Raw genomic sequence first — 15,779 nt, forward strand, 5'->3', positions numbered from 1 at the left:
GTAACCATGTTTAATCTATATTCTATAATATTAAAATATTATTAACCAAAATATATTATTACAAATTAAATAAAATATTTTTACTAAAAATAAAATAAAAATTATAAAAATTTATTCTACCACCAAACTTAAATCCAAATATTTTCTTTTACTATATAACTAAAGCCCAAGAAGCCCACCTACCCGGTGGATTAAGCATCTAACCCAACTGTTCAAGTTATAAAGGAATTTTTTCTCAAAAAAGTTATAAAGAATTTGTATATTTTTAGCAATCTGAAATTAATAAAATTAAAAATATTACTTAGACTAATGAATTTTTTAATTTTAAATTAATTATTTAATTAAATAAACTGTTGAAAAGAAATCCTACATAAGTGCTAGCCAATGATAAAAGTAGAAAGCAAGGACCAGACTAAAATTCATATCATAGTAATAAGATGTTCCCTGTTGATGAGCTATGGAGGTAGGAGACTTGTGAGAAATGGGTGGATTTTGAAAGATTTAAGGGTATGAAGATTGAATCGAGAGTTGGGGCGTATAGTTAATTGTGTGTCATGCATGTTGTCGAAACTATTTTTTTGCAAAACCAAAAATTTAATAGTCGACTTAAAAACGTAAATTCGGAGTCGCCACCGATTTTTTTTAAGAGGTGTGATCGGGTCACCTTGAAAACGATTTTAGGTCTACGAATTTTGAGAAAATAGGTTCGGGAGTCGGTTACGCACGAGGAAGGGTTAACACCCTCGTAACGCCCAAAATTGGTATTGAATTGATTTGTTTAATGTCTTAGTGTCGAGAAAAGATTTTAAAAAAATGATCATTTCTTTTTTATTAATGTTAATTTTATAAAAGATGTTTGGATGAATTGAGGCGAATGTTAAAGACCTCCTCGTCTCAGGGTAATAAAATGTCACGCCCAATACATTAGGACACGATATCTTTAGTCCTCGAGAACAAGCTTGTCTTTTAATTTTCAAAACTCGTGTGGTGAAGTTTAAAAAGGATATTCAATTACTTTAAGTCAGATGAAAAATTGAAACCCAATACGTTAGGGCACAATTTCTCAAAATTCCTAGCATTGAGTATAGCTTTTATTATATATTTTTTTAAAATCCTCATTTCGAGAAAACGACATGTCACATCCAGTACATTAGGACACGAAGTATCGAATTCCCGAAAATGAGTTTTTGGTTTATGTGTTTTGATTAAAGAAAATTTTCGATTATTTAAATTCAACGAGGAAAGCTGGAACCCAATACGTTAGGGCTCAATTCTCTCAAGGATTCCAAATTTCGAGTATTACGTTATTTTGAAAGCTTTTGGATGAAATGATTTTGATACTTAAATGATATTAAACATAATTCTTTTGAATGAAATAAAAAAGATTGAATAATGATGTACAATGCGAGATGATGATTCATAAACTAAAACGTATACTAATGAATGTCAAACAATCAATAAATATAAATGAACAATACAATATAACAATGGTAAGAATCTCATATTATATGTTGGTAGATATTAATACTAAAAGCTAAAGAATTAAAAGGAATATCAAATAAATTAATATAAACAATCTTTGAAATAAACCAAAAAATGAATAGCAGCGGAAATTGAAAATATCTAATAAATCACATGCACAAAATATTATCACAAACAATGTATATATACATACGAATTTGAAATAGATTTAAAGGAAGATAAAAAGAAATACTATGTGAAATTATAATATTAAAATCAATTTCGAAGTAAATAAAAATACATGTGTAATATACCAAATAATATACATACATTAATCTAAATAAGTAACGTATATGAAATGGAAAGTTTAATGATAATACGAATGATACTAGAATTAATAAATAATAATGATATTATTACTAAATTAATTGATAAAAAATACAAAAGGGATTAAATTAAATTAAAAACAGAATTAAAAGAACCAAATGAAAATAACATAAAGTAAAAGGGCCGAATGTAATGCGCGGATTACTTGGGGGACCAAGCGGGAAATAATCCCCCCTCCAAAACGCAGCATCTAATCTGGACCCAGATGAAATCAATGACACTCCCCACACCAAACACACGAATCTAGCCGCAATTGGACCGGGTCATCGGGTATAGCTCTATAGGGCACCGTTTTGGTGCCATTGAAGCAAGGCCCAAACGGTGTTGTTTCAATAGTATAAATGCCAAAAAAAAAAAACCCTAAATCATTAGTCCCCTAGCCACTTTAAACAAATCTAAAAGCTGAATCTTTCCCCTCTGCCGCCTCCGAAATGCGAAACCCCCTCCGACTCCGATTTGAACAGAGTGAACAGGGCTTCGTCGGCACCTTTGCGAAGGTAAGATCCTCTTTTTTTCTTTTTATTTTGAATATATCAAAAAAGAAACAAGAACAGAACGATAGAAAGAGGGGAAAAAAACTTTGAAAAAAAAAGGAATCACCTTCAAAACTCAGTCTTTTTGCTTTTTTATTTTTATTTTTCTATTGATATTCCCTTGCTATTTTTTTGCATTCAATGTCTTTGTCCAAAACAAATACAAAGGCTTTCTCTCTGATTTTAAAGCCGAAACTGCGAAAAAAGAAAAAATATAAATACAAATACAAAAATCTCTCTTCGTGTTGTGTCGTTTGCTTGTGTTTGTTGCAGGTACTGGTGTACGGATGCAAGCTGGGCGTACGTGGCGTGGACGGAGGTGGCCGTACGGAGGCATGCGTAGTTGGGGCAGCAGCGGCCGCTGAAGTAGACTAGGGTTTCGGCGTTTGGGAATGTTTTGGGTTAGGTTGGGCTGGATTAGCGTTTGGGCTAGGCTAGTGTTTGGGTAGTTTAGGTTAAAACGGGTTGGACCACGTTGGGCCCATGTATTCGGACTATGATTTGGTTTTTATTTGTTTTGATTTTATTTTTTTATTACGGGCCGGGCAAATATTGGGCCTTACACATGCATCTAAAGAAAATATCTTTAAATTATGTGTCTTATTAGATTGATGAACTGTCACTGAACGTCTTACGGTAAAGTAATCTCTTATTAGAATGAAGATATAACTTGATGGTACATGATTCCAAGATATATGAATAACCAAAAACAATAATCCTATCGGACAAAATTTGCTATTTCAACATGTAGCTATTGAACTCTAAAATGTAATTTCAAAGGAGCAAAACTACTTATCCTATGATCTGAGACCAAGAAATTAAAGTGGACATGTAAAAACTGGTCCCCAACAGCAAAATATGAGTGACACAACATCAATGAACTACAACTACTAACGTTGCAAGGATAGAAAAACAAAGCTTATGACAAAAAGGAATATCATGTCATGGTTGGTGATAAGCTATGAATAAAAAGCATTGTGAAGCAGAAGAAGACATCAGATTCCCCATAGTGGCTTCCCATACACAAATTGTCATGTCAATCAAATATTATTCATAAAGTATTTCTATTTGATATATGGATATAATGATATAATCTTCAAGGATTCTTCAAATATATAGAAAAATTAACTATGTTCGTATCAAATAAATGTTAGAAAATTATGGATATCACATGTATAATAATAATTATGGGCCTCAGTTATTAAATAAAAATATAAGTCAAATATGTGTAAATACTCTAGTAACTAGTTTTTAATCGATGATAGGTTGATTAGAATTTAAGGTTAATGTACAAAAGTTATAATTAGGGTTATGATCCCCAAATTACACATACTCTGATATCCCATATTTAAAAAAGAGAAAGCCATCATTCTCTAAAATACTTGTGTCTCTAAAATATTTATGTTAATGTGAAAGATCAAAACCACAAGACTTGAAGACTTCAAGATATCAATGGATTCAAGTATGCTTTCGCATCTAGTTTTGTTATTGTTGATATGATATGATAGATATTGGTTTACGGTTTTAAATTTTATATCAAAATTCTACTATTCTAACAGGTGACATCCGAGTCTCGTCATGTCGAATTATTAAGAATAAATTAATTTTTATTTTTTAGAATGAATCGTTGTTAGGTTTTATGGGTTTTATGTTATGATTTGGATATTTTAAGGATGGATTTCGATATTTTCCCGTAAAATTTTGGCATTAAATGTTTATGTATTAAACTCTACTGATGGATTGAATGTCTGGTTTGTGGAACAATGCATGATTATATTATCCATGAATTGGATGTTATTGAATCCACATGATTTTAAGTCTAGTGTGTATTTATGTTAAGATTATTGATAATTTTTTTATGGATTTAATTATGATTTTTTTGTTAAATTGATTTGATGACATTCGTCAAAGGTTTTTTTATACGTGTATATATATATATTAGAGGTGATCATGGGTTGGGTGACCTGGCCCGGCCTAATGGCCTGCCCGAAATATGAGAGGGTTTGGGTAAAAATATAGGCCCAAAATATGGGTTTGGGCAAAAAATAAGGCCTATTTAGAAAATGGGCCGGGCCTCAGGCAAATTTTTTTGGCCCGGCCCGAATATAAAATAAATAAATATTTTTTATTTTTAAAATACATTTCCCATTTCCCATTAGACATTTAGTATTTATATAATAAATATATAATAAATATTTATTTTATTTTATTTTATTTTTTAATAAAAATACTTTTTCTTATTTTTTATTTTTAAAATACATTTCCGAATATGATAAATTAGTTGCAAAAATGACGATGAGAACGATGAAGATGATGTTTCTTCGATTGCTTTTTAGGATACTTCCTTTCTAATTATTGAAAATTTATTTTAGCTTATAATTTATATTTTGTTATAAAATTAAATATGTTATTGGTTAATGTATGGATATTCTAGTTGGTTGATTATATTTTTTAGGTTTTTTATACAATTTTGGTGTTTACTAAAAAAAAATGGTTGGGCCAAGCCGGGCTCAGGAATTTTTTCTCGGACCGGACTGGACAAAATTTCATGCCCATATTTCGGGTCGGACCGGGCCTAGGCCTAGGACGTGGGACGAAAATTTTTCTGAGTTTGGCCCGGCCCATGATCACCTTTAATATATATATATTCAATTTTCGAGCATAATATGAATTTAGTTTTAACTTTTGTTCTATAAGATTTTGTTTTAAATATTATTTTATTTTTTTATGGTTATTATTAAAAAAGACAATCAAATAATAAAATTTTCGATTTTTTATAGTAACATTTAGATAATTTTATTTCGGATTATTTTAGAAATTATACTACATTCAGAAATTTTAGTTTTGGTATATTATATATTTTTTAATTTTTGTTTTTTAATTATATTTTTATAAGTTTTTAAGATTTTTTGCTTTTGTGTGGTTTAGTTTGTGGTTTTATTTTTTCTATTTGGGTTACATTTATGAGTGATCTGCCCCATGTTTGTTTTATTATTACTTTTGGTTTTTCAATAAAACATGTCTGGTATTTCTATTAATTTTTTTAATTAAATCTAATATTAGTTAAGTGGTAATTAAGATACTTAAAATTCTAATTAAGTAATAACTCTATTTTATTTTAATAAAAGTAGTAACGTCAAATGTTTTAACTAAAAATAGTAAATTATAATTATAATTATCACAATATTTTGTCTTTTTCCTATATTTTATGCTTAGAGTTTTATTTAAATAACAATTCTATTTTAAAATTAGAATAATATTTTTAATAATAATTGTAGTTTAAATTATAATTATTTTGATTTATATAATTCTCACAACTTCTATTAAATTATAATTATTTTTAAATTTATAAGGAGTATTTATATATAAAAATATATTTGTTTAATTAAAAAAATTGAATTCTTATTATTTTAAATTCATCCAATTATATTCAATGATTTTATAGATTTATAATTTTATTAATTAATAATATATTATGTTATTTTTTAAGTAGAGCATTTATAATATATGACCAAATTAATTAATTTCACATTAATATATTATCATTTTAATTATTATTACTTTTTATTATTATATAATAATATTAATAAATTATTATTCTAATGTAGTTTAGTAATATAATTAACAATAAATGATATTTTTGTCCGTTCAAAAGTTTTTTCAAAGCTCATGCTTTTATATATATTATAGATAGATATTTTTATGATTTTATTGGAGATATGAAAGATTAAATCACAGGCTGCCATATTTCGTCATCTAATTGGTCAATGCAATCAAATCTGAAAATCATTAATGTAAGAGCTTAATTAAGTCAAGGAAATAACTTTTTTTTAGTTTTTTCTTAAGGGACTATTATAGCTATAAGCCTTTATTTTATTAGGAATATGAAAGTTGTCTTGAATTTTTACCAATATTATGTTATTATTGTGTTTATTAATAGTTAATAGTAAATTTGTAAGTTTTTTTAGTAAATATTATGTTATTACTTTTATTATCAGTAGTTGAATATACTATATTTATTCTATAAGGATATTACATTATTGTTTTTGTTTGTAATTGTAGTAAGTTAGTGTTGATTTTGTTGAGTTATTTGTTATTAAGAATTGTTGAAATCGTTAGTATTGTTTGTAAGGTTAGAAATTTAATATTTGGTAGGCTCACTTGAGAATGTGATAAATCGATTTATGGTCCGAATTAGTTTGACTGGATATATTATTTCAATTGAAGATAATGTCTTTTGATATGACTTTTAAGTAGGGATGGGCGTTCGATCGAATCAAATAAAAAAATTGAGTTAATCGAGTTGATGAATCATATTTTATCATCCTCATTTGATTTAAAATTTTCTCGAATGGAGTCGAGTGAGATGGAATTCGAATCGAAATGAATATATTTGTTCGAGTTAAATTTTAAAAAATAAATTTGGGTCATTGTAACTACTGTCACCCATCGTAATAAAATTTGTCCACCTTAATCAAATTTTTTATTAACTTTCATCACCTCATAATTTATTTATTAATTTTTTATATACTGGTTAGCTTCTTTACTTACTTAGTTGTTTCAATTATCTTTAGGTTCTTGTCACTATGTATTTTTGAATTAAAAAATATATTAAATGTAAAAATATGATTTTTTTAATAAAAGTTATTTTTAAAATAAAATGTGAAATTGATACAAATATAAAATTTTAACACGAATATTTTATGGCATAATTAATAATTTAATATTAATATAAATATTCAATATGATTAAACAATTCAATAATATAAATAATATAAAATGTGAAATTTAATTTAATAATATAAATAGTAGATATAAATAAAATTATTACTATTGATGTTTAGTGATTTTTTTTGGATAATTTTGATTTTTTATTTGAGATAAAGGGTGAGAAGTAAAAGTTTAGGGGGAAAATAAAAAGTTTTGGGAAATAAAAGTTTAAGGGAAAGTAAATAGGGGAGTAAATTTTTGGAGGGAAAATATTTAAAAAAATTGGAGGGGGGAGGGTTTGGGCTAGATGGGAGGTGGAATGGGAAATGAATAAAAGTTTTAGGGGAAAAGTGGGAGGGAGTAAAAATTTTGGGGGAAAATAAAAGGTTTTGAGGGTTTTTGGGAGTAAAATTTTGAGAAAAAATAAATGGGAGAGTAAAATTTTGGTGGGAAATAGATTTTAGGTAGATTGGGGGGTTGGGAGGGGAGGGGAGGGAAGTAAAAGTTTTGGGGGGAAAGTGGGAAGGAGTAAAAGTTTTAAGGGAAAAGTAAAAAGGTTTGAGAGTTTAGGGTAAAAATATAAAATATTATAGTTTGATATTCGAATTATTCAAATTCGAAAACTCAACTTGATTCGAACTCGAAATGTGAAAAAAAAAATCGAGTTGATTCGAATAATTCGATTAACTCAAATAACTCGATTCGTTTAACTCAAAATTTGAATTTTTTTTTCGATTTTTTCAAATCAAATCGAGTTCTGCTCACTCTTACTTTTAAGAATGAAATTACCTTAAACAATATGAAAAGATAGATTCTTAAAAAAAATCTAGGTGGAAGGTATTAAGTGGATATTCAATTCGAAATATAAATATGTGCAGAAAAGATTGTAAGTATTACACAATAAATCCTAATGACAATCAAAATATTAAGACGATGGTAAATGATAAATTGCAAATATAATCTTAAATTTTTTGGATTCCACAATAGCACACTGAAATTACAGTGGGCTCCTCCTCCTCCTCTTCTTCTTCGCAGTATGTAAAGAATAGGGTTTAAATAGAGAACAAAATAGGTTGTTTTGTTTGTCTTCACAGTTCATAATTATTTTTAACTTTTTTACATTAGAAAATTTAAAATTTTCCTAAACGTATGACATGATACTTCATGTAGAAACCATGTGGCAAACTAACGTGTCACGTAGGAAACCTATTACCTCAATAATAAAATATAAGGAGTGGACAATGGTTGTTTGACAATCCGCATACTATAAATAATAATTTTAAAAGTTTAGTAACTGAAACATAATTTTAACTAAAGTTAAAGGATAATTGATATAGTTTACCCTTTCAATTAATACATACAATTAATCTTGTTCAAGGGCTAAGTTACTTGTCTAAATCCAAAAATTTCCATGAAATATGGGAAAGTTTGAACAAAGACATTAAGCTTGAAAAATGAACTTAAGTAAAAAAATAAATTCATTTAAAATATGAGTTAAACTTAGATTTAAACATTAAAGTTCCAAATCGGATTTAACCCGAACCGTTTTTTAATTTTGTAATATAAAGAATAAATATATAATATTAAAATATAGATTAAGCTGACCTGGCACAATCGATGTTATTTATTTATTTATTAGTTGGTGCATAAAATCGATTAGGATAGAGCATTGTAAGCTACGCAAACATGACATAAATGATAAAAAAAACCTCATCCAAAAAAAGTTGAGTAGGGTTTAAAATCGAAACAAAAGAATTCTACGTCGTTTTCCATCAAACAGTCACCAAAAATGAAAATTAAAAATAAAATAAAATAAATAGAAAGATCCAGTAATCAGCCAAAATAGCTACGTCGCCATTTTCCAGCTCCGTCATTATTTTCCAATCTCCTTTGTTGTGCAAGTTTAAATCGACGGCGATAGAGTGTGTTAGCTAAAGAGAGTAGTAAAAAAAGAAAAGAATCTCGTCGATGTTCATTTCATTTAAAGAGAAATAAATTTACTACTATTATTATCCAATCGATGTAAAGAATGAGAGCACCGATAATTTATTCGTTGCGGTAGCTGTTTCTTGCGTAGATGATGATCGATCGACAGTTTGCGTTTTGTTAAATGGAGATTTCTTCGAATCGATGAAGTATTTCCGGTTTTGTTATGAATCTGAGTGTTAGATCGGCTTCTTGATGCATTGAGTTTACTTTTTTTCTTTCTTTTGTTTTTGGAGTGGAATCGATATAATTTTCTTTCTTCCTTTTTTTGGGGAAAACAATGATCAACGGCGGTTCCGAAACAGCCGTGGCTCCGGTGGGGGGATCGCAACCGCTTGACTGGAAGTTCTCTCAGGTGTTCGGAGAACGGACGGCTGGAGAGGAAATTCAGGAAGGTGTGCTATTTGGATTTATTCGATTTGGTTTCTCTTAGTGTTGATTTTGTCTCAGTGCTAAAGAATTATCGAATTTTATTGTTTTTTAATCCTTTAGCTAATAATCTTTTTTTTTCCGTTGCTATTTATTTTTCCATTGTTTAAGTTGGTAATATATATTGTTGGATTAGTGTATAATGTTAAGATCTAGGTCTAGCTTCATGTACTGTATAGCTTCTCAAAGTGTGATGTGAAGCAATGAAGAATTTTTTGTGTTCTGGAATTAACTAATTATCGGTTGAGTTCAGTAATTAAGTTGAGATTAGATGTTATTTACTGAAAGTCTGAAGAAGGAATTCAATGAACTGTAAATTGATCTAATTACTAGGTTCCTGGTCTTGGAGGGTGGTGCACCATGTAAAAAATGTACTAAGCAAGTCCTTTGTGGTAAGAGACTGAGTTTGCCTGCGTGACTGATGCTCTTTGACTTTAGGGTGTTATTTATGGACTAACATGGAAGTAAAACTAGTTTCATGCATTAATCAGATGGTCTTACTTAGGAGTCTGGCCATGCAAGTGACAGTTCGATGAGGTTTTGATCCAGTAAGAACCATAATTTCTTTGTGAACCATCTCGGGATGGGCTGTTATTAGTTTTGCTCTTCATGATGCCTTCCTTGCATTGGCCTCAACTCTAAGCGTGATTAAATAGAAAATTTTGAAGAGGTTTTCCATTATGCACTTTGCTTGATGAGTCTGCTTGTGTGAAGAAAACAGTTGCGGGCGTGATATACTTGATGCTTATATGTCCTACATGTTCTGCTTCTCTTTTCACTTCATTTACATGCCATTGTTTCTTTTTCAGTTGATATCATATCTGCAATTGAATTCAATAGAAATGGCGATCACCTTGCTACCGGTGATCGTGGGGGTCGGGTGGTTTTGTTTGAAAGGACTGACACTCAAGACGTACGTTCTCTGACCATTTTTCTTTTTAATATTTCTGAACCTGCTTGTTTCACTTATTGTGATTCTTCAGTGTTCTGTTCTCACACTTTGTCATACTGTTTTATAATATGTAGCATGTTGGACATCGAAGAGATCTAGAGAAGATGGATTATCCATTCAATAGGCATCCTGAGTTTCGCTATAAAACAGAGTTTCAGAGCCACGAACCTGAGGTATTTATGTTTGGTTTGTGGTAGACATAAACATAATGATTATTGGGAGTACATGCTAAAAACTTTCTGTACTTGAATATTGAAAAAGTGTACTCCCTTGGTTTAATACAGTTTGACTATCTGAAGAGCTTGGAAATTGAGGAGAAAATTAACAAAATTAGGTGGTGCCAGTCATCTAATGGTGCTCTTTTTCTTTTGTCGACAAATGACAAAACAATCAAGTTATGGAAGGTAGGTAAAGGCATATTTTCTATTCCGGATTTTACAGTTATGAAGTTATACACAAATTATTATTGTGAAAACTCCACTATTTTTTCCCAAGGAATATAAATATCCCAAAAGCAGCAACATAGCAAATCTACAAATTTAACCTTGTTATCCTGTTGGGTATTTCTAATGTCATTTCAAACTTGTAAAGGTACAAGAGAAGAAAGTCAAAAAAGTATGTAACATGAACGTGGACTCAACCAAAGCCATGGGAAATGGTCCTATTGTTGGTTCAAGTATCTCAACAAGCTCCAAACAACACATTGCAAATGGAGGATGCACAAGCAATGACTTCTCATTCCCAACTGGGGGTTTCCCATCTTTGCATTTGCCTGTGGTAGTTGTTGTGAATCCAGAATGCTTATTTGTTAAGATACTTTGGAATCAATTACTTTTTTTGTCATATTTCCATGGTTTAGGCAGTGTTTGATATGCCAATACTTTTATTATATGGTTTACTGATCTAACATGTAATGCTTCTGTCATATCTAGGTAACCAGTCATGAGACAAACCTTATGGCCAGATGTCGAAGAATATATACTCATGCTCACGACTATCATATCAATTCCATATCCAATAACAGGTGCGTATACTTATTTGGCTGAATTTAGCAAACCCGTACATATGGTAGATTTCTTTTATTTTCATTGAGTTTCCTCTTTCTTGGGGCTGAAACTTTTTTGTGCTTCAATTTTTTTTTTTTGAGGGGGGGGGGGTTGTTACATGTATAAAAATTATAGATTGAGAGAAAGTAATAGGAGTTGCTGCTCAACTTTTGAACCTAGAATACTTGGTCTTCTAAGCTTGTTCTTTATTTTATGAAATACTTATTGTTCCTTTCTTGATTTGTAGTGATGGTGAAACTTTTATTTCGGCAGACGACCTGCGAATCAATCTTTGGAACCTGGAAATTAGCAGCCAAAGTTTTAACATTGTTGATGTGAAACCTGCTAACATGGAGGATTTGACTGGTCTGTATCTGTTTTGTAAATGGAAATTATGGATCTAGTTTTGATATTTTTTATCTTCATCTTTTATTGCTTATGGGTTGATTGGTAAAAGAATCAGTTATTTCCAGTATTCCCATCCCTCTTTTTTTCCCCTTATGTATTTTGGTTATTTGCAAATTTTTCTTCCTCTTTTCAACACCCTCCTCTTCATTGGGTTACCAGGTGATACGGCCAGGCCGGGGCGTATCACCAGGGGTGGGGGTTGGGAGGTTGAAGGGAGGTAAGGGCTATGGAGGAGTAGCAATTGAGTTGCTTCTCTCTCATTATCCCGTACTTCATTGACTCTCTTCTGTCCTCATACAACACTTTGGATTCTGCTGATATTATGAATTTATGATGTTTCCCTGTAAAGATAATACTATTATGTATTTTTCTGTTTGCATGATCCGTTTGCTATTTATACTTGCAGAGGTGATAACTTCAGCAGAATTTCATCCTACACACTGTAATATGTTAGCATATAGTAGTTCTAAGGGTTCAATTCGTCTTATTGATATGCGACAATCTGCATTATGTGATACTCACAGCAAATTGTAAGCGACCTGTTTTATCATGTCATTTGAAAAGTCATCACTAGCTTTCTGTACTATTATATTCTTTTTTATGCTGTTTTCTTTCTGGTTTTATAAGTTTCCCCTTGATGGTACAGGTTTGAGGGACAAGAAGCTCCAGGTTCCAGGTCTTTCTTCACAGAGATCATAGCATCAATCTCCGACATTAAGTTTGCCAAAGATGGAAGGCATATCCTAAGTCGTGACTATATGACCCTTAAGGTTTATTTGTTTTTACGGAATTTATTCTTCTCTTTTGATCTACACTTTGCTCTTGCGTCATACCTACTGGGTATGATGCTAGTATAATAGCTGAATTTCTCTATATATTTCCTCCTTTTTCAATTGTTCTGTAACAAGGTTTTGATTTATTGGCTCTCAGTTGTGGGACATAAATATGGATTCTGGTCCGGTTGCAACTTTCCAGGTTCATGAATATCTTAGACCTAAGGTAGTATATTCTACTATTTGGTTTAGATAATATTTTTAAAAAATGCTATATTTTACCCGGTATGATGTTTTCCTGTCTTTTTTGGACCCTGAACAGCTTTGTGATCTGTATGAAAATGATTCCATCTTTGACAAATTTGAATGTTGTCTAAGTGGAAATGGACTTCGAGTGGCTACTGGTTCCTACAGGTACGGACATTACATTAATTCTAAATTGGTCTCAAAACTTCAAAATGATCTAATTGAATTTCCAAACTATCAATATCACTCCAATCAGGTCTTTCTGTCAGCCATTCTGTTGACTTTTGTATTATATGTCTATTAATGACACGTCACCAGTTGAATGCGACACGTCTCTTTTTTCAAATTTTTTTTCTTTCATCATTTCTTTCTTCCTTTTTCATAATAAATACAAATAAATAATAATTTTATACAATTAATATAACTGAATAGATTTTAATAAATTGTTTATTAAAATTTGATTTAAATTAGTATATAAGTTATTATTTGTTTTCTGTATTTATTTATATAAAAAAGGAAATTAGAATTATTTTTATAAAATTAATACAAATGAATAATTTTCTAATTAATTATAAAATTTTAAATTTCTTTAATTATAACATAAATTATTATTTATTCTTATTTGTTTATATAAAAAGGAATAAAAGGATAAAGAACATAAAGAAAAAGAATAAAGTATAAAAAACAAAAACAGAAAAAGCAAACAGGTGTCGCAACTAGATATGCGTCACCAATTGACAGAAGTACTAATGGAAGAACCTGTTTGGAACAATGTGATAGTTTACAGACCTAATTAGAACGTTTAAGAGTTTAGGGACCAATTTAGAATTTGGCTCATAGTTTATGGATGTTTGGTGCAATTAACTCTTTTAGTAGTGATTCTTTTTATCATCCGAAATAAAACATCCACAATATGTCAGGACTTTAGCATCATATAATCTAGTGTTTTCTGTGATTCCAGCAATCTGTTTCGGGTGTTTGGTTGTTCTGAAGGTAGTACAGAAGCAACAACACTGGAAGCCAGCAAAAACCCCATGAGGTATGTTTTGATGTTGTCTGCTTGGCTATTGTTGATATTAGTGATGCTAGTTGCTCTAAAAAAAATAAAAGTGTTTCACCTTTCTTGGTTTTTGAACTTCTGATTCAAAAGGCTGTATCATCATTTGTCAGAAATTCCCTTATTTAATTTTGTGATTAATTTCCAGGAGACAAGGTCAGGCGACATCAAGGCCTTCAAGATCTCTTGGTAATCTATCTGGTGTTGTCCGACGAGGTTTGTGTTTCACATCCTTACTGATTCGTAATTTGAAATGATCTGTAACTCATTTAATTGCATATTTTCATGATTTCGCTTGATTATTGGTGAATTAGTATTATAGCCATTTCCTGAGCACCTAGTTTTCAAATAATCATCGACTCAAAAAGCATTATATATAATATCTTTTGAGGTAAACATCTATTTAACTACATGCATCTCTCGTCGCCATTTTAGTGAAAGGAGCAGATAACTCGGGAGTTGATGCAAATGGAAATGCTTTTGATTTCACTTCGAAGCTGCTACACTTAGCATGGCATCCAACCGAGAACTCTATTGCCTGTGCTGCATCCAACAGTCTTTACATGTATTATGCATGAAGAGGATCCAACGAAGCTTGCAATTATTTTTGCTGGGCAGAGCTTTTGGAGAGATTGCTTTGCGTTCATACCTTATTTAATGATACAGAAAAAGCTGCACCCATTTGTCGAACTCTTGGCGATTCTTCGAAGTCCAATCATGTCGACCACCACCAAAGTTCAATGCCGCTGTTGTTGATTTTGTTGATGAAGTACATTGACTTTATGCTTTGATGGCCACTGATATTAATATTCTTTTGTAGGGATAGACACACAGTGCTATCCCTATTCTGTTTTGATTAGGTTGAAGAAAATACAATAGCACAACTCCATCTAACTACTCAACCCCAACCACCCCCCCCAAAAAAAAAGCTTCTATAATTAGAGGCTTTTGCTGCAATGTTACCAGGTTTGAGTTTGAGATAAATGAGATGTTACCAAAATCTTCAGGAAAAAAAGGAGCTTATAATTCTCATTTGTTAAAATGTTATTGTACCATTTAGACTATATAAGTTTAACACATTTCTGAATTTTAGTTTATTAATAATTATTATTGTTATCAAATTCCTAACTATTCTTTCTGTTACTCCACAGAATTGCCGCTGGTTTGTGTTGGTTTTTGGATGGTGTAGAAGTGGAAGAAGCTCTCCTTTTAAATCAAATTTACTGATGTCCATTTTAATTGATCTAAACAAATAATAAAATGCTAATTACTTATCAGTATCTGTGTAGATGTTGAAATTATGAGTTGTATGCACTATGCACACAATATCAGCTTCGGTTGTAGCTTAAAAATTAAAATAAAGGAGTAGGACGGAGATGCAAATGTTTAAATATTAAATTTATTGGACATTATTGTATTATAAATTTTAGGTACTTGAATTGTTCCTAGTACAAGAGACAAGCCCAAAGGCCTATTTGGCATGTCGTGGGTGGCAACTTTAGTTCTTAGACCACCCTTATGTATTTCGAGTAGGGTCTATTTGTATTTTTTATTAAAATATTATTATTTTGTTTATATTTATTCAATTAAAACTCTTATGATTTTCTCTATAAATAGAGATCATCGGCTAGATCGAAAAGGCACCACTTAAGTGTTGATACTCTATCAAAATCTAGTGAGATTTATTTTCCTAAATAAATTCTAAATTTTAAGAGAATTTGTATTCAAGTTTCTAACATTTGAGAGTTGTTGATATTCATTCTAAGTATCAATAAAGTTTTCATTAAGTGA

The 15,779-nt window shown here is 30.3% G+C and overlaps 1 protein-coding gene and 1 long non-coding RNA gene across 7 annotated transcripts; both read left to right on the forward strand.

Moving 5' to 3' along the window:
* The first annotated feature begins 2,054 nt into the window (after positions 1–2,054).
* Positions 2,055–2,975, forward strand: LOC107956591 (uncharacterized). Its single transcript, XR_001700164.2, has 2 exons — positions 2,055–2,345; positions 2,655–2,975. It is a non-coding gene; the product is annotated as an uncharacterized lncRNA (long non-coding RNA).
* A 5,775-nt stretch (positions 2,976–8,750) lies between these two features.
* Positions 8,751–15,421, forward strand: LOC107953879 (serine/threonine protein phosphatase 2A 55 kDa regulatory subunit B beta isoform). Of its 6 annotated transcripts, none has more exons than XR_005915886.1 (15): positions 8,823–9,472; positions 10,316–10,419; positions 10,533–10,631; positions 10,743–10,862; positions 11,050–11,235; positions 11,391–11,482; positions 11,752–11,870; positions 12,319–12,442; positions 12,559–12,682; positions 12,843–12,911; positions 13,008–13,099; positions 13,893–13,970; positions 14,137–14,204; positions 14,424–14,954; positions 15,140–15,421. XR_005915886.1 is itself a non-coding variant. In XM_016889320.2 (14 exons), the coding sequence occupies exons 1-14, from the start codon at positions 9,358–9,360 to the stop codon at positions 14,564–14,566; spliced, it is 1,533 nt and encodes a 510-aa protein (XP_016744809.2). In that variant the 5' UTR covers positions 8,751–9,357; the 3' UTR covers positions 14,567–15,421. The 6 variants fall into 6 exon arrangements, 3 of the variants coding, with proteins under 3 accessions (XP_016744809.2, XP_016744808.2, XP_016744807.2); XR_001699369.2 differs by having other exon boundaries at positions 8,827–9,472; positions 11,050–11,265; XR_005915885.1 differs by having other exon boundaries at positions 8,828–9,472; positions 11,050–11,238.
* Positions 15,422–15,779: the final 358 nt, after the last annotated feature.

This window comes from Gossypium hirsutum, chromosome D07 (assembly GCF_007990345.1).
Source record: "Gossypium hirsutum isolate 1008001.06 chromosome D07, Gossypium_hirsutum_v2.1, whole genome shotgun sequence".
In the NCBI taxonomy this organism is placed as follows: domain Eukaryota; kingdom Viridiplantae; phylum Streptophyta; class Magnoliopsida; order Malvales; family Malvaceae; genus Gossypium; species Gossypium hirsutum.

Bases quoted from the DNA above. Each gene is read 5' to 3' on its own strand.
- LOC107953879 (XM_016889318.2), top strand. From the start codon at position 9,358: ATGATCAACGGCGGTTCCGAAACAGCCGTGGCTCCGGTGGGGGGATCG. The intron at 10,863-11,049 runs GTAGGTAAAGGC...AAACTTGTAAAG, and splicing joins AAACAATCAAGTTATGGAAG to GTACAAGAGAAGAAAGTCAA. The intron at 11,266-11,390 runs GTTAAGATACTT...TGTCATATCTAG, and splicing joins TGAATCCAGAATGCTTATTT to GTAACCAGTCATGAGACAAA.